The following is a 19,553-nucleotide window of genomic DNA, read 5'->3' on the forward strand; positions in this document are numbered from 1 at the left end:
GAAAGCGCTCTACCGCTGAGCTGAATCCCTAACCCCTAGAAAGATCAGTCTTAACAGGATTTCCAGTAACTTGCTCTTCACACTTTTGAAGCAACCTCTAGACAGTCACCCATAAGGAAGGGTCCTCATCTTTTTGTTCTTTGGTGTCCTCATCAGTGAGATAGGGATGTTCTTGGTCTCTAGTGGGTTTTTGTAAATATTAAATGGGAACATGGAGGTCCAGGAGTTTTGTAAACTTAAAAAAGAAAGAAATTATCAAAGATATTACATTAGTAATAACTGTTCTTTGGTATATATGCTCATAGTTAGTGTCTTGTGATTAACTGACATTTAGCTAAACAGCTCTGTAGGGAGCCGTATTGGCTTTGTGACTGCATAGCTCAAGGTGGCTACGTGACTCTGGGCTGTATGGCCACAGAAGCTCACCCCTAGGTGGCTGCTGTAAGATTATAAGATTGTTGGACAAAAGCCTCTCCCAGGAAGATCCTGGGAGCAATCACAGGATGTTTCAGCCTGAACAAAACACCGGATGTCCCTGAGCAGATTCCTGAGAAGGGTTCGACCATTTCAAAGAACATGTCCCTGGAAGACTGTTGCCTCTTTGTTTAAGGAAGATATCTTGCAGTTTAGTGATTCACCCTATATTCTTGGGCACTTCCCAATACTCCCCCACCCTAAGCTTCAGTTCCCAAGTCTATTCCTGCCTCAGAACTTTAAATGCTGTTCATTTCTCTCAATAAACGAGACCTTGACAACAGAACTTTTGCTTGGTCTCCTTCTTCTCTTCACCCCCATTGATACACAGGTAGAAGGCCTCTTCGGGACCCTGAATAACTGGGTCCCCGCTGGCGGGGGCACAGCTCAGTAAAATTTGTTAGTGGAAGGCCCTCACTTTATAGTTAGAGAAGACTTCAGAGATTTCCCCAGGCAGATCACATAGCTAGAAATGATGTGAACAGGCTTTGAGATCAAGTTCAGCTCTAGCTACTGATGTGATAACTATTCTCTCTCATATTATCTCTCCTCTTTCATATATAATGCCCCCCCCCTCCAGACAGCGTCTTGCTATGCAGCTCTGGCTGGCCTAGAGCTCACCTATGCTGGCCTCGTACTTACAACTGCATCCTCCCTTGCTTGCCACAGCTCACACGTAGCATGCAGCAACCTGAGCCAGTGCAGAGTGGAAAGCAATTTTGGAGTGTGTAATGCCTAGTTTGGTAGAATCATAACACATTTAGAGTGGTCTACAGGTACCACTACCTCTAACTTCTTTTTTCCACTCACCAAAGTGGAGTCTACCACAGTCTCACATGATTGTCATTGATTCAGACAGAACACTTCAGGTAATAGGGAATAATGACACAAATATTGGCAGGAAGGCTATGGCCGTGCGGGCCAGGGAGCAGAGCGAGCAAAGCACAGAGTATAGAGAGAATCTCTTGTGGAAGGAAACAGCACCTGCCAATACAATGCTGTCGGCCTATTAGCTGAGGCAGAAATAGGAGTTCCAGCGGGGAGAGGGATTTCTAGGATAAAGTGAGGTGGGGGAAGAGATTTGACTGAACACTGATGGAGAGAGAACTAACCACGTGGCAGGACTTGGAGTAGAATAAATGGGTTGATTGACTTTCGAGCTAACAGAAATTAGCCAAAGCTTTTGGCCTAGGCAATATTTATGAATAATTATCCAGAGATAATTCGGTCTCAGAGTCGTTATTTGCGGGTGGAAAAGCCTGCGTGGTACAGTAGAAGGTGTGTTCAGAGAAGCTGCCTCGGAGTGAGAGCCTCAGGTTTGTGTCAGTTTGTCCTCTCAGCTTTCCCCAAGGCCTATGTGCACATTGGTAGTACCAAAAAACAAGTGGGTTTAATTATGGTCTTTTCATGAAATCTGCCATTTACCGTTGTTACTTTGTGATACGTTCCACTCCTCCTGCTTAGGTTTCTTGAGGTTAATTTTAGTTACAAAATCTTTATTGGGTCAAGTCCTGCCCCACTCCCACCCCATGGAGGAGCCAACCCAGGCCTTACACAACCAGGCAAACTCATTCCCTGAGCTACATCTCCAGCCCTCCACCAAACCATTTTTTGAAACAACATTCATCCTTGCACCCCCGTGCTTTCCTTTCAAATATACGGCATGATTCTTGTGTCCTCATACATTGGAATTGTTATTTCAAGAGAGGGTGTGGTCTTCTTAAGTTGCTCAGTGGGCAACTGGGAAACGCTAGTACATCTGATCAGATACTCAGACCTTAGGAACTTTGGAATCTGAGTCACCTTTGCTTCCAACTCGATGTGTGCCATCCTGCGCACATCTGTTAGTGATTCTGAGCTCTCGATCTTTGATCCTTTGAGCAACACGCAACCAAGTAATGATGACCAACTCTGTTCTAGGTCTAGGCCCTCCTTGATTACTTTACATTGAATGAAAAAAAAAGAGGGAGAGAATATTCAAATCGCTAAAGTTATTGTTTATTCTTCATCGCCTAAAACCTGGCAACACGCAATGCTAGGAAACAAGTAAAACTCCAGAACCTTGGCAATGGGAGTGAGGGGAGTCAGGGGGAATGACTCATAGCTAGCCATGGCAGAAAAATCTTGAAACATACCAAGCAATTGAACAATGCGCGTATCCAAATTGAATTAATACATATTAAGCTGCTATGGCAGCAGACATGATTAAAGCAGTGTCATTTGCACAGATATTTATTTACAGGCGCCATCCGAGAGAGCAGCACAGTTGTGGAGCCCTCACTCAGCTGGTTATCCACCTATACACACTAGTGCCTCTCCACGAATTTCTTTAAAGGAACACTTTCCTTCAGATTAATACAGGCTGAGAGTATCTCCCTGTCCAGTCACCCCTTTAAATGTAACCTCAGAAGAATGTTTATTTCTGGCCCATATAAGTCAGCTTTTGTTCTGATTGGCCCTTTTCCATGACAGTCAATTCAGTTATATTATATTAATTATGTTATATTGTATTATATTGCATTATAGTATATTAATTTGACCTGTGCTTACCCTTTGGGCATGCCTCCAGGCATTGCAGACTCCAGGTATTTAGGGTGTGTGTATGAGTGTGGGGTGTATGTGGGAGGCTTATGGGGGTGCTTCATGGCTTGGGGTTGGGGTTGCCATGACACCAATCTATACTGGTCATTAAGCGCAGGCTACTTTGAATTGTCTTCCCTGACTAAAGCTCTTTTCAGTGACATCTACACCATCCCTCCAGTGACCGAAGTGGAAATTAAGAGCTGAATGGCAAAGAAACCAGTCAGATGGGAGACCTGTTTAAAGTAGCTGCCTCTTTCTATAGCGTGGTTCAGACACTGGACCGTCGCAGAGCTGCCCTTTGCCTTCTAGAAGACAGCTGTGGTGTCTATCTGGTTTGCTTGCTTTGTTAGGGAGGCAAGGTAGAAAGCAGAGCCAGTCACTCATCTCTCGAGGTTAAGAAGATGGCTAGGTTTTGGCAGACCCAAAGAAAGGTTAGACTTCGACTTAAAAACAGACAGACAGACAGACAGACATATCTTTTGCACTACAAACATCTAAGCAGGATACAGAAAATGTCAGCCCTTAAGGTATAGCATCTGGAACGTACCACTGTCTCAGTGTTTATAACGTGGATGAATGATTGGTATGTCTCAAAGACTGGAGAAAATCCTCACTGTCTTTATACAATCCAATTATAGTAAAGAAGGACACGTTCTTTGCTATTCCTTTCATACTTCCAACCAGTGGTAGGTAAATATTTCCTGCTCAATTGCTGTAAGCAGTAACAGACACTGGATTATGTAGAGGAGAAAACAAACCACGATGCTTCTGATAGGGGTCACATTCTACCTGTGATCATAGACCCCCTCCCAGCCAACTAACCCCATTGCTTTCCGTGCCTCGGTCTGAATGAATAAAGGTTGGTAGTTTTCCCCAAGGACCCATTCTTCTGCCCTTAGGCCTGGGTCTCTGCTTTCCTAGTCTCGGTGGACTCAGGGGCTTCTCGAAGGCCCAAGTTCCCCATCTGAACTACTACCGACTCAGTAGCTTCACTGGATGCCTGCCTTCCTGTCTCGCCGTCTTCAGCTCCTGTTTCTTTTATTCCACTTTCTTTAATTTATCTGGCGGTTCACTGCTGCTGAAATTACTAAGTTTCTTTGAGTAATTCCTTTGGGATATCTTGAGGTTGTATCTTTCAGCCATGTCTACTCTCTTATTTCTCTCATGGTCATGAGGGAGTGTGGTCCTCTGCTTTTACAAACCTCACCGTCAGATATAAAGTTCTATGAGCTGTTCTTTATGGAGGCCTTCTTCAAAGCCCTTAGACAGCCATAACCCGAATCCCAGCTTTAGAAGCAGCTCCCACAGAGATAAATCAGAGGTTAAGGACATCAACTGCTCTTGCAGAGAAGACCCGGCCTCCAAAGACACCATGATCAGACATGGTGCCCAGACATACATGCAGGCTAAACACCCATGCACATTTTTAAAAAGCATGTTAAAAGATCTGTTTGTGTATCTTGTCACGTCTTGCAGATATTAAAATGACAGACTTGAGTTAGAATTTTAGGTGATTAAGGCCTGATGATGCTCTCTTTTTTAAAAAATTGAGAAACAGACACAAGAGTTAATCTGAGAAGTATTGATACCACTTTACAAAAAGAATGCATTGATTTATTGATTGATTGATCAGTTGACTTCTTGTCTGCTTGCTTGATTTATACAAGTTATCTCACTGTATAATCCAAGCTAAGCTTGACATCAACACTGTCTTCCTTCGGCCTCCCAAGTGCTTGTGTAACAGGTGTGTGCTATCATGCCCAGATCAATACAACTTTCATAACGTATCAAACTAAACAGGGGAAAATGAATTTAGATCTGTGATAACCCAGAAGTTTTACTAATATCTCATCACCCTAAATAGACAGGCTTACCCCTTTCTCTGAAAACCAAAACCAAAACCAAAACCAGGCTTTTCCCAGATGTGACGACAGGCAGTTTACTATGTAAAAATAGTAAGCATCTCACTGGATTCTCAGTGAGCAGGTACAACAGAACCCACAGGAGGACCTTAGCCCTTCCAGGAGGTGGAAGTGATCTTGGTCCCTCTACCTACCTTAGCCTACTGTGTTGTCATGGTAATCTCAGCAGCTGAGATCTGGGCACTTCTCTGCAAGCTGTTCCTTCTCTGCCAGTCTTTAGCTAGGAAGAAGTTTTATCATTGAACTCTTTTTGGGGGGAGGGGAACAGGGATGGACTTTATATGATCTAATGACTATCTTTTTAAATTTTAAAATGTATATATATACATATTTACACACACATATAAGTAGCATGATACAGATTGAGCATGATGTATTTACATATTTAGGAGTGTGTGTGTGTGTGTGTGAGTGTGAGTGTGTGTGTGTGTGTATGTGCGCGCTTGTATGTAACAATGATTAGGAAGCTGTGAATTTGAAAGAGAGCAAGATGGGGTATATGAGGGGGTTTGGAGAAAGGAAGGGAAGGTGAAAATGATACAATTATAATCTCAAAAAATAAAAGATTTAAAATTATATTTATTCATTGTGTTTGTGTGTGCTCTCAAATATCCCAGTGCACTTGTGGAAGTCAGGTGACAGCAGGAGCTCTCTTGGCTCACTGGTCCTGGGGACTGAACTACCCTGATGCGGCTTGTTGGCAAGGACCTTCACCTGCAGCCCGGCAATGTCTATTGTCCTGGTCTCCTCATTCTGTGTGTGCAGCACTTACAGAAAATTACGATTTGTATGTTCCTTGAGGATATGATATGTATGATGTGTGTGTGTGTGTCTGTATGTGGGGGGTATGTGTCTCTGGGGGGAAGGTATGTGTGTGTCTGTGTGGGGGGTATGTGTCGCTGGGTGGGGAGGTATGTGTGTGTGTGTGGTATGTGTCTCTATGTATATGTGTATGTAGACATATCTGACTGTGGGGTATGTGGACAGTATGTATCTCTCTGTGTGGGAAAGGGTATGTGCCTAAGAATGCATGGTTTGTTTGTTTGTTTGTTTGTTTGTTTGTTTTTGAAAGGAAGCTTTACTCTCTAATCCTGGCTGACTTAGAACTTACTATATCAAAGACTGATCTCAGACTCACCGCAATCCTCCTGCTTCAGCCTCCCAAGTACTAATATTAGAATGCAAAACTCTGAGGAAGAGTTTGACCATGCAATGTGGCAGAGGTGAAAACTCCCATTTAAAAACGCAGCATTTGGAGCTGGAGGGGCCCGGTGGTTAAGGGCACTGGTTGCTCTTGTAAAGGACCTAACCCAATGCCCAGAACCCATAAAAGTGAGTCCCACTGGGGACTCTGCTTGTAGTTGACCAGCAGAGCATTGTCAGATCTGTTAGGCCCAGGTTCAATCCTGATCTCCACAAAACTAAAATTAAAAGGATTCTATTTGTCTACACTAGCATTTTATTCAAACAACAAAATGCAAAGATTTTTTTTTCCCGGAGCTGAGGACTGAACCCAGGGCCTTGCGCTTGCTAGGCAAGCGCTCTACCACTGAGCTAAATCCCCAACCCCCGCAAAGACTTTTTAATGAATTATGTCTACATTTACCCAAAGAAGCCACCCCAATCAGTGACTTATTCAAAAATACTTGTATGCATGTAGGATAAGACATGCTGCCATTCAGTCACAGGTACTGTTCCACGGATTCTGTAGTCTGTACAAGAACACGTATGTGTCTAGGCATCCACAGTGAGCATCTAGGGCCTAAAGCAAACAAACACCATGTCAGAAGGGATGGAAAAACTTGACAGAGAAAGAAATTTTAAGAGGAGCCATGCTATCCTAGAAAATAAATGAGTGTTCCTCTTAGCCATGCCCAAAAAAGAAAAAAAGAAAAAAAAAAGGAGATTTTACTAAGGTTTTGAAACACAATTAATGTGTGTGAAGGCCAGCCTCTCACACTCTCTCTCCAATCCCCATCAGCCCCTGTAACACTTCTTCATAAGTCAAAAATTAATTTTGGATTTTTTCTTTTAAAATATTTTCTCACCATTAAGAACTATCATCATGGGGTTGGGGATTTAGCACAGTGGTAGAGCGCTTGCCTAGGAAGCGCAAGGCCCTGGGTTCGGTCCCCAGCTCCGAAAAAAAGAACCAAAAAAAAAAAAAAGAACTATCATCATTATTTTTATTATTCACTGTGCCACGTGTTTCCTTTACAGACTGTCCTATCCAGGTAAGAATTATGTGAATTCGAATCACCTTTTCCAGCTTTGACTCTCTGAAAGTACATTATCACAATACTGACTGCTGACTGTAAGCCGTGTGCATGCGTGTGTGCCTGTGTGTGTGAGTGCCTGTGTGTGTATGTGTGTGTGTGAATGAGTGTGAGTACCTGTGTGTGTGCCTGTGTGTGTGCCTGTATGTGTGTAAGTGCCTGTGTGTATGTGAGTGTGTGAGTGTGAGTACCTGTGTGAGTGTGTGAGTGCCTCTGTGTGTGTGAATGAGTGTGAGTACCTGTGTGTATGTGTGAGTGTGTGAGTGCCTGTGTGTGTGCCTGTATGTGTGTGAGAGTGTGAGTGCCTGTGTGTGCTGTGTGTATGCCTGTATGTGTATGTGTGCCTGTGTATGTGTGTGTGAGTGCCTCTGTGTGTGTGAGTGAGTGTGAGTACCTGTGTGTGTGTGAGTGTGAGTACCAATGTGTGTGTGTGTGTGCCTGTGTATATATGTGTGTGTGTGCCTGTGTGTGTGTGTGTGTGTGTAGTGTGTGAGTGCCTGTGAGTGTGTGAGTGCCTCTGTGTGTGTGCGTGTGTCTCTGTGTGTGTGCCTGTGTGTGTGTGCATGCATACATATGAAGTGCTTGAACTTCCTTTAAAATGCAGGGATGTCCAGAGACTGATAGAAGGTCAACCAATAGCCAGCCTAACTTGAGACCCATCCCATGGGCAAGCACCAATCTCTGACACTGTTAATGATGCTCTGTTATGCTTGCAGACAGGCAGATAGGAGCACGTTGGCCTCTGAGAGACTCCACCCAGCAGCTGACTCGGATAGATACAGATGCCCACAGCCAAACAGTGGATGGAGCTTGGGGGTTCTTATGGAAGAATAGGAGGAAGGGTCGTGGGCCCCAAAGGGGATAGGAATTCCATAGGAAGACCAACAAAGTCAACTAGTGTGGATCCTTGGCACTCTCAGAGTCTGAACTACCAATCAAAGAATTTAAAGGGACTGCTTCTGTTCTTTGGAGAGAGATATGGAGTATAAGAAACAGGCTGCTGGACTGGCCACTTGGTGATGATTTAGTTAACCTATGGAGTTGTGTATTTGTAGGTGCCGGGGATAGAACCAGGGCCTTGCATACACTGTACACGTGCATACCAATGAGTTATATACTGGCCCCGTTTCATTTTGTATTGAGACAGGCTAGCCCTGAACTTCTGATCCTCCTGCCTCAGCCTCCTTAACACTTGAGATCACAGTCATAAGCCAGTACGCCTCGGTAACCTGTTTCATTTTGTAGCCCTGGCTGGCTTGGAACTTGCTTTATAGCCTAAGCTGGCCTAGAACTCACAGAAATCCACTTGCCTTTGCCTTCAGGGGCAGGGATTAAAGGTCTGCTCCACTACACCTCTGTGTGTGTGTGTGTGTGTGTGTGTGTGTGTGTGTGTGTGTGTGTGTTGTTTGTTTTAGTTGACAGCATTCACTTGGGCTGATGGTGGACACTGTTAAGCTAAGAGTTCTTAGAAAATGAACACCAGAAAATCCCAACTCCAAAAAAAAAAAAAAAAAAAAAAAAAAAACAGCTGTTCAGGACAGTGCTCCCCACCTCCAATAACCAAAGAAAAAACTGGAAGATAAAAAAACAAACAAACGAAGGTTCTAGAAGATGGGGCAAAGAAGAAGAGGCTAGCCCACAAGCTGAGGTCGTATTCTCAGAAGACCATAACAAGGAACAGTTTAAATTATTAAGGGATGTCCAATTTAGGGAAGAAGAGAGACGGAACCTATCTAGAGGTGTTAGAACAGGAAGAACGTGAGAAAAAAAAAACCTCACCACATTTTATTTATTTATTAATTTATTATTTGTCTATTTATTCTCTCTCTGCGTCTGTGTGTGTGTGTGTTTGTGTGTGTGTGTGTGCCACACGTGCATGTAAAGGTCAGAGGACAACCGGAGGATGTCAGACTCTATCATGTAGTTCCCAGGATTTAGCATAGGGTTTAGCAGCAGATACCTTTACCTGCTGGGCCATCTCCTCAGGGACTTCTTTAAGCTTAGAAACCGGGGAAGGTGACATTGGAGTGCACAGAATGAACAGGCAGTAGTGAGGTCTGGAAATGACAAGACTGCTAGGCTGAGGTCACAGATGGAGAGCGAAGCGAGATGCTAGAGGATGCAGGGCAGTTACGAGTGTAGCAGAAGGACCGAGAGCGCCTGGGCGGAGCACTTGGCAGACAGCCTCACGGGAGGCCGAACCTGGCCGCATCTCCGCCACAGCCGCAGCATCTGGGCTGGATGCTCTTCCTCCCGGAGAGGACGAGCCTGGGCAGCCGGTGAAACCAAGGGAAACCAAGCAGAGATCATAGCTAGGGCGCAGTGCCCAGGCCTCGGATCCATGAAGCGCACGGACAGCGGGTCCATCTGTCACCACGCGCCGCCGCCGTGCTGGGCTCACCACGCACCTCGCCAGTCTCCACGGCAGCCCTCCAGCCGGGAACGACGACCCCCAGAGCGGGCTGGGAGCTGGGCGGTGGCGGCAGAGGAGGAGGAGGCAGTCTCGTCGGCACCCTGGATGAGGTAAGTAAGACACGGCCAGCTTCTGCCGCTGGAGCGAGGGAAGCTACGGTGCGGGGGTGCTACTGTGCTGTGGTATAGGGGTGCTGGTGCACTGTTCGCTGGACAGGGCTGGGGTCGTGGCAGGAGTTCTACGCTGTCACGGGAGGTTGTCACCCAGTGACAGTTACTGGGAAAGGTTTGGCGGGCACGCGAGAGATGGGGACCCCAGGAGCGAATAGAATCCATAGGACAAGGTTGAGTAGAGCAGGAAGGTGCGGCGCTGATGTGCAGGAGAAAGGGTGGGAATCCAGGTTTCTATCCTAAGGTCTTTGCTTGATCTGTACCGGTGTGGGTGAGGCTGGAGGCAACACCTGCTGGCCCGAGCCAAAGGAAAGGTGACTCAGGAGCCCGGTCAGTAGGGGGGATTCGCAGAGCGCTCATCTCTGCCTTTTCTTAGTCTCTTCATGCTTGGATATTTATTTATTTGCTTTAGCTGGAGACAGCAGGGAGGTGGGTGATGCCTTTCTTACTCTGCAGCACTGGAGCCTGACCTGGGCCTGTTGGCTGGATGCTCTAGGCCGACTAGCTCCGTCTGACCCCAGACCCTTCCTCCATTCTGGGATAGAAAACACCCGGCAGATTAGGCCCGTGTTCTTCATGCAGCAACGGCAAGATGAAAATCTGTCACAGTAATGTTTCCAAAAGAAGGGACAGATTGTATGGCTGCCATTTTAAAAGTAAGCATGTCTTTGGAATTTTTAGCTCCTCCCTCTGTGCTCCCCTCCATGCCCCCTCCCACCCCGTGGGAAGTCCGTACTTTTATCACTCAAACCAAAAGGCAATGGTGGGCCCAAGTCTTTGCTTTGCCTTTAGCTGAGATCTTTCTAGGCCTCAGTTTCCTATGAATGGGATTGGGATTCGGATTAAAAGAGTTTTGCCTTCAGAGTGGAAGAGTTGCTGGGGCTTGTATTGCATGCTCCAGAGTCTGCCGGATCTGTGAACTAGAAAGGGGAGTCTGTCTATTCAAAGAAACTTAATTGCTTTCATTCATAGTACTACCCCTGTTTATGCAAGAAAATGTAATCAACGATTCAATTATACAGTAGTTAAAGGAATCGTGGTTTTATTAAGAAATGTATAATAGGGGTTGGGGATTTAGCTCAGTGGTAGACCGCTTGCCTAGGAAGCGAAAGGCCCTGGGTTCGGTCCCCAGCCCAAAAAAAAAAACCAAAAAAAAAAAAAAAAAAAAAAAAAAAAAAAAAGAAAAAGAAATGTATAATAAATTATTTGAAATTAAAGGGTGAAACAAGAGACATTCATATACATATATAGTGAGCCATTGGCCCAAATGTAATTATGTTTTTAAAATGTGAGTGAACTTTGACCAGAAATAAATCTGTATATTCACATACACATGTTTCTAAAATTTGAAAGCTTCTTTCTTGCTCTCTATATAATAGCTGAACTTTTTATCTGGAAAGAAATAAATGCTCATCATCAAGGGTGATTTCTCTCACTGTCACTGACAATAGACAGTTTGTAGGGCTAACATGATTCTCTAAATTAGGGCAGTAAGGTGTTGCAGTATGGTCTTCTTACTTAGCCCCAGGCTAGCCTCAATTTCATGATCTTCCTGCCTCAGCCTCCTCAGTTGCCTCAACTGATATTATAGGCTTGCACCTGCTATTCATATGTATATGAATACTGCAATGAGCTTAAAGTCAGCCTGGGACACATGCAAAATTATGTCTCAAAAACAAAACCCCAAATCTTACAAATAAGAGATCCTAATTAGCCCATGTTTATGTTAACTAAAATGTAAATAACTGTAATTTCAAATAAAAGTCGATAAAAAACCAAATCAAAGCTGTGTATGGTGAGCCATGCCTTTGATCCTAGTTCTCAGGAGGCAGAGGCAGGCAGATCTCTGTGAGTTTGAGGCCAGCTTGGTCTACAGAGCAAGTTCCAAGACAACCAGGGCTGTTACACAGAAAGACTCTGTCTGTGAAAAAACAAAACAAAACAAAACACCCCAAAGCTAAAGCAAAATATAAACGTTCTAGGAGCTGGCGGCACACTCTTCACACCATGTGTAAGAACAGAGCTCTAATGGATGTCAGTGTGTCAAAAGTGGGTGGGAGGGTCATGGTTCTCCTGATTCTCAGCTTCTAAGTGTCAGTGGCTTCTACCCATGTTTAACTTGTGCTGTTTATCGAGATGGCTAGAACCTAACTTGATGCAAATGACCTCAGCTCTAAACTGTGGACATAACATTATAGCATGGCACAAATGCTAAACCAGACAGATGGATGGAGGAAAAGTAAAGATGGCCTCCTCCTGGAAAGCTAGCTGACTGTGCCCTGTGAGGTGGCAGTGCAGCATTACTTAAAAAATGTGTCAAAATCCTGCCTTCAACTTAACTGTTTCTTAGGCTGATGAATCTACATCACTACCACCCAAATCTTTGATAGCAAATTATTGATTTATAATAAAGATTTTTTTATATATGCAAGAATGCAGTTTCTCTTTTGTTAGTTAGGGAAGTCCTGGGACTTACTTGATACATTTGTGTGTAATGTTTGAAGTAAGAGCAGGAGTTGTTAGTAGGTTTTAATTTTTTAGGAAAGAAACGTGAGCTCTAAGTATCAAGGATACAAAGGGGTTCTTCCTTCCTAAAACAGTAATTGTCCATGGACGACCACTCCCTTTCTTCTGGATGCCTTTTTTCCTGTCCCTATTAAGTAAACACTCTTGACCAGGTTATAGTCTGTTTTGTTTGGGAATCCTTGAGACGCTCTTGTGTCTACACATCTCTTCTCTGAATCGGTTGGCATTATCTGTAAAGATTAAATTACAAAAGACAAGGTTTGTAGTCCGCGGTTCATGCATTAGGACATATTACCAAAGGCTGGATAATTTATAGAGAACAGAGATTTATTTCCTTGAGCTGAGAATTCCCAAGTCTGGGGAAACGGCAGCAGGGGATTGCCTTCTTGCTGTAATTATTCTAGGGGCAGGGTACTTGGTTGTACAGATTTAGGTAAAGAGTCAAATGCTCACCAGAAAGAGGTCAACCCAATACCAGAGCCATTGGACCCCATTGGCAATCCCTGAACAGGAAGTGCTTTGAACCAGCCATTATATACACTCATTTTATTTATAATTTGTAATGTTTGGGGATATCAAAAGATGGAATTTATCAAAACCTTTTCAATCTTAAAACACTGGTCTCTCTTATTCGTTGGGGTTATTTAATTGGCAGCGCCTGGAAGCCTGCATTTCATATGTTGTCAAAGGTTTTAGTAATTTCTGTCAGAGATTAGAGAGAATGAATCCAGACCCCGTGTTGGTTACTTCTGCAACACTGAGACAAAATACTTGACAGAAATCACTTATGGGGGGAAAGGATTCGTTCTAGCTCATTGAGAGGGGTGTGGTCCAGCATGGTGGGCAGTCAAGACAGTGTGACCCAGTCTGTGAAAGTGGAGGCATTTGAAAGAGTCGTTTACATGGAAGCAGAGATGGTGAAGCCAGGGGCTGGGACTGACCTTCAAAGGCCACCTACCTAAAGGCCTCATGGCCTCCAGACAGCACCACCAACTGAGAAACATGAGCTCAAACCGTAAGCCTGGAGGAGGAGCATTTCAGAACAAAACCACCATACACCCTGCTATTTCATGCTCTTGGAAAGCAGAAGTGCCTGCCTATCCGTACTGTAAATTAGTAGGTTTCAGTCGTATCCGTCCGTGTTAGAAGCATCTGGTAAGGCTTAAGGACGACATAGAGACTCCACTCCTGGCCAGTGCAAGCAGACTCATCTAGCCTAGGGGCTCAGCACCAGCGCTCTTTAAACATGCTCTAGACATCTGTGCCTCTCAGTCTGGGTGACAGAACCTCCACACTGGGTAAACTGTTCATTTCTACAGAACACTAAGAAAAAAAACTGTGATCTCTTGCTCAAGGAACTAAGATTGCTACCATTTTCCTCCTCCCCAGCCACCATGGCAAGTGTTGAGACAGTGTCTGGTCTACTTTTTGTGTGAGTCACAGATCCGGGAGATGGGTGTAAATAGGCCAAGTGAAGAGATGGGATCACTGAAAGGCTATTGAAAGACATTCGTGGCAGAAGTGGTTAGGGCTGAGCTCAGCCCATGGTGGTGAGAATGTGGGATTTAGGGACTTCTCAGTTAGGACAGAAGGTGCTCATGGATCAGCCGAGCCAAGGAAATAGGAGAGAGGGTGGAAACAAACGCACTTGACCTTCTGACCTGCAGGCCCGGTGGTCAAAGAGATCCCAACTCAAAACAATGCACCCGTAAAGACAACACAAATTAAACCGGGTTCCCTTTCACATGTATTACATGGTGTAGGCCAGCCGGCAACGTGAAGGTGTGTTCAGGGTGATGCGTGTAGCATAAACTCAGATATGATGCTGTCTCATGGATGAGGCTTAAGCTCTACAGATTTTGGTACCTGAAGGAAGTCCAAAATGAGATCCCGTAAGGAGGTGAGCTTCTGGTCACGAGGACAATGTCAGCCTGGCCTTCCGGCAGACAGTTTGGTTCTTTGAAGATACTGAAAACTAATGTAACAGAGATGGCTGAGTGCGGAGAAACAGCTCCATTGTGTGTATGTTAGATGGTGCTTGCTATCTCTGCTTGGCTTTGCTTGTTTGTTTGGCTTGGTTTGTTTTTAAGTTAGCGTTAGCTGAGGCCCAATTCCTGCTTAGTATGGTAGGGGGTGGAGCATGGCACTAAAAGAAAACCCTTAATCAGGGTTTCTATTACTGTGACCAAATACCATGATGGAAAGCAACTTGGGGAGGGAAGAATTTATCATGCTTACTCTCTTCCATCCATCTATCTATCTATCTATCTATCTATCTATCTATCTATCTATCTATCTATCTATCATCTATCTCTTTTTACTTATAACTTTACATCCTGCTCACTGCCCACATCCTGCTCACCCCCTCATACAACCCTTTCTCCATCCCTTTTCCCCTTCTCCTCTGAGCTGGTGAGCACACCCCCCACCCCAGAATCCCCCCATCCTGGCACATCAAGTTGTGGGGCTAGGTGCATCCTCTCCCACTGAGGTCAGACAAGGCAGCCCAGCTAGAAGAACATGTCCCAAGGCAACAGCTTTTGGGATAGCACCCACACCAGTTGCTTGGGACCCACATGAAGACCAAGCTACACAGCTGTTACAGATGTGTGGGGAGGCCTAGGTCCAGCAGTGTATGCTCTTTGGTTGGTGTTCAGTCTCTGAGAGCCCCAAGGGTTCAGGTTAGTTGACTCTGTTGGTCTTCCTGTGGAGTTCTTATCCCCTTTGGGGCTCGCAATCCTTCTTCCTGTTCTTCTACAAGAGTCCCCAAGCTCCATCCACTGTTTGGCTGTGGGTGTCTGTATCTGTCTGAGTCAGCGGCTGGGTGGACACACTTAACTCTTCTACACCACATTTCCTCATTAATGGCAGTCAGGGCAGGAACCGGGAGGCAGGAGCTGATGCAGAGGTCAGGAGGAGTGCCGTTTACTGGCCTGCTCCTCACGGCTTACTCAGCCTGCTTTCTTAAGCACTCCAACCCACCAGTCCACAGTAGGCTGGGCCCTCCCACAACCGTCACTAAGAAAATGTCCTACAGGCCCACCTACAACCCAGTCTTACAGAGGCATTTCTCAGTAGAGTTCCCCCCTTTCAGATAACTCTAGCCTGCACCAAGTTGACATAGAACCAGCCAGCACAAATGGTGAGGACCCTTTTTGATATCAGAAAACCTGCCTAGAAGGCTGTATATGGTGACCAAATGGAGATGGTGTTTATGGTGGGAGGAGAAAAACAGACGGACAGTACGTCCAGGTTTCACTCCAATCCCCTCAAATCACTGGTTCTCTGGGTCTCATTTGCCAGAGCAGTTTCATAAGTTGATCTGTGCTAGACCTAAAGAGACTCCAGTTAACGACTGTATGATTACCTGTGGCAAACAGCACAGTCAGTAATCACTCTTAGCTCATTTATAATTTGTATTATCAATAATGCTTTCGGGTTTTTTACTTTTTTTAATCAATCTTTTCTTTAATATTTATTTATTATGTATACATCATACAGCTTTCTGCTTGCATGTATGCCTGCAGGCCAGAAGAGGGCATCTCAATACGGATAGTTGTGAGCCACCATGTGGTTGCTGGGAATTGAACTCAGGACCTCTGGAAGAGCAGACAGTGCTCTTAACCTCTGAGCCATCTCTCCAGCCCGGGTTTTTTACTTTTTATTAGATATATTTCTTTACTTACATTTCAAATGTTATTCCCTTTCCTGGTTTCCTGTCCATAAGTTCCCCATCCCCTCCCCCTCCCCCTCCCCCATACGGGTCCCCCCATCCAACTCTTTTCCTGCCCCCCCATATTCTCCTGCAACCTTGGCTGGACCAAGGGCTTCCTCTTCCACTGGTGCCCCAACAAGGCCATTCTCTGCCTCATATGCAGTTGGAGCCCTGGGTCAGTCCATGCATAGTCTTTCGGTAGTGGTTTAGTCCCTGGAAGCTCTGGTTGGTCGGCATTGTTGTTCTTAGGGGGTTTGCTTTAGGTTTTTAAAGAGTTATTTTATTTTATGTGTGACACACATGCGCATGCACACACACACACTCACACATACACATGCGCACGCGCACATGCACAAATGTGCCTATGCTCAAGAAGGTCAGAAGATGACATGGGAGCCCCTGGAGTTAGTTTACAGATGACTGTGAGGCATGAAGTGGATGCTGAGACCTGAGTTTGGGGGTCCCTGGAAGTGCATCAAGTCCCCTTCACCACAGAACCATCTCTTCCACCACTATACACAGTGGTTTTCAATACCTGCTCTATGCCAGGCTCTATGCGTCTTTAAATAAGCATTCAATCCTCATGACCTTGCAAGAATGATATTAATTATCCCCAACTGCATTTAAAAAGTTAAGCAGTTTGACAAGGTCACACAGCTGTAAGGTAGCAGACTTCAGGCCTAACGAGCAGGTGCTAAATATCTATGTCATGCACTGTGATTATTTTCATTTGTCTACGTTTAAAAGCTCTTCCTTTGTGATGCTAGGAAGGCTATATTTCCTTAAAAAATAGCTCTAAGCAGAACTATGTGTCAATAAAAATCAACTATAAAGTCCTCTGCTAGAATTAGACAAAAATGACCTGGTCCCCAACTCAGCACACATTTAAATAACCCACTTGCTTTAAAGTAATAAATTGCATTACAGGGTCTGACCTTGTGAGGACCTATTTTCTAATTCAGACAGTAAAACCCATGAAGGTCATCACAGAGAAATGAATGACGGAGACTGTATCAAAAAGCATCAGGCTACTCGATATTTAGGTTAATAAAAGAAGAGTGAACCGCAAATCTCAAAGGGGATTCTGGGACACTGCTAAAACCACAAAGCCACAAAGCGAGTGGTGCCCACTGCTTAGAATAACAGGCGCAGTCATTCAGAAGTTTGCCCACCATGTGTCCTCATCCACCCCACATCCACTTCCCAGCACCGGCTGGCAGAAAGTGAGGAGGAATGTTGGCATGGAGCCGGTACTCCGGTGACCAAGCAGAAACAGCATCCTATCTCAGCATCTGGATTAGTTACTTTTCAAGACAAGGCACTAGGACTAGGGCAGCTTAGAAAAGAAAGTGTAATTGGGCTATGGTTCGAGAGGGTTAGACTTTATGTTGCTGGAGCAAAAGCATGGCAGCCGATGGCTCAGGCGGCAGTGATGGCTCCGGCGGCAGCAATGGCTCAGGCTGCAGGCGGCAGCCGATGGCTCAGGCGGCTTGGCTCAGGCAGCAGCTGAGCACCTCACATCTTGATCCTCAAACAGGAGGCAGAGCACACTGGGAGTGGAATGAGTCTTTTGAAACTCAAAGCCCACCCCCAGCCACACACCTCCCCCATCATGGCCACACCTCCTAATCCCTTCCAAACAGTTTCCCTACCTGGGGACCAGGAATCAAACACAGAAGCCTAGGGGCGCCATTATCAGTCGAAGCACCACGGCGACCTTGTTGTCTCCAGTGTCGTTCACTCTGTAACACCTCTGCCTGTATTAATCTACAGGGATATTCTGCAACATAGCTTTACTGGGGTTTCAACAAGAAAGATCTTCATGTATCTTCTAACTGAAAATGTTCTTGGTAAATGATTAAAAACCCATTCTGGAGAGAGCATGCATAAGAGGCGGACTATAAAACAATCGCCAAGGCTCGCTCTTCTACTCAGCTTTCATCTCCGTTGTGGCAGCGTGAATGAGATTGTTCTCCGTGGGCCCTGGCATTTGAGCACTTGGTTCCCAGTTAGTGGTGCTGTTTGGGGAGCTCTAGGAGATGTGGTCCTGAAGGAAGTATGTCACTGAAGCAAGGTTTTACTTTCTGTGCATCCCGCTTAAAGTTCAAAATGTTAAGGTCTGAGCTTCCTGCTCCAGCCACTTACAGGTCTTCATTGCCTCGGGGCCTCAGTCCCCACCCCCTCCCCACACCATGAGCCCAAGTAAACGCTACTATAATTTGCCTCGCTCCTGGTGTTTAGTGTAGCAATAGAAAAGACTACAACCATAAATCTAGGTGTTACTGCGAATCCTTAAATAACTGCTCTGACTTCTTTGTTCTTCTTTCCTGAGAGAGAATAATCGCTTCTTTAAGGATGGGAATAGCCTCTGCACCCATGGCATGACCTTGGACTGACAGAAAGGGTGATGTTTTATTAGTTATATTAGGTGGCCAATGCTATATAGCAAACCAGCCCAGAGCTTGATAGTTAAAAACTTTAAACCTTTAGCATCTCACAGTCTCTAAGGCAATGGTCTCAACCCGTGGGTTGCAACACATTTGAGGGTCAAAGACCCTTTCACAGGGATTGCATATCAGATACACCGCATATCAGATAATTACGTCATTGTTCATATCAGCAACGAAATTGCAGTTACGAAGTAGCAACCAAAATAATTCACTGGTTGGGGGTCAGCACGTGAGGAACTGTCCTAAAGGGTTGCAGCATTAGGAAGGTGGGAACCTCTGCTCTAAAGGAAGGAGTCTGAGCTGCTTGGCTGACAGCGGCGGAGGGGTTCAGTCTGTGGCTGGTCAAACGGTTGCCCAGGGCTGCAGTCATCTCAAAACCTGATAGGGATTGACAGATTGCCACCTGGGTATGCAAACATCAGCTCTTGGGATGGTTACAGACTTTAGTCCTGCCACGTCTGATAGACTGAGTTTCTGTGTATTCGTGCATTGTGGTAGCTTGTTTCCCCTAGCAGAATTAAGAGAGAGAAAGTCAGCATGTTTAAGAAGAGAACCTCCGATTAAAAAAATAATAAAAAAATACTCTTGAAGGTAGTATTCTTTCACTTCTACTTGACTCTGTCATCCCTCCATCTCAGACATCAAACACAGACTTAATTAATCATCCAGGGCCATTTTAGAGACTGCCTATCCCAGTCTACACCCATTGCCCAAGCTCCTGAAAACAAGCAGCAGGATCCCTCCCTGCCTTCAGAGTAAAGCTAGGAAGACTCTAGCTCGAAACACAAGTGGGGAGGAGAGCCAGAGCTGGGGCAGGAGACCGCGCTGCACTGTGTGCATCTCTGTAAAGACTTTCATCTGTATCCTCGGAAGAGTTAGGCCAGGCAGACATTGTTAATCCCAGCACTGAAGATAGAAGCAGGAGCGTCTCTGTGAGCTCAAAGCCAGCCAGGTGTACTTAGTGAGCTCCAGTCCTGTTAGGGTTACATAGTAAGACACTGTCTCAAACCTAACCAAACACAGA

The 19,553-nt window shown here is 45.2% G+C and overlaps 1 protein-coding gene across 1 annotated transcript in view; it reads left to right on the top strand.

Annotated features, from left to right (window-relative positions):
* The first annotated feature begins 9,140 nt into the window (after positions 1-9,140).
* Positions 9,141-19,553, top strand: part of LOC116896485 (myomegalin) — a 196,427-nt gene continuing 186,014 nt past the window's right edge. Inside the window, exon 1 of the mRNA XM_032897650.1 lies at positions 9,141-9,778. Within this exon, the coding sequence (XP_032753541.1) occupies positions 9,375-9,778 (404 nt within the window). The 5' untranslated portion in view covers positions 9,141-9,374. The remainder of the gene's footprint in view (positions 9,779-19,553) is intronic.

This window comes from Rattus rattus, chromosome 3, assembly GCF_011064425.1.
Source record: "Rattus rattus isolate New Zealand chromosome 3, Rrattus_CSIRO_v1, whole genome shotgun sequence".
Taxonomy (NCBI): Eukaryota; Metazoa; Chordata; class Mammalia; order Rodentia; family Muridae; genus Rattus; species Rattus rattus.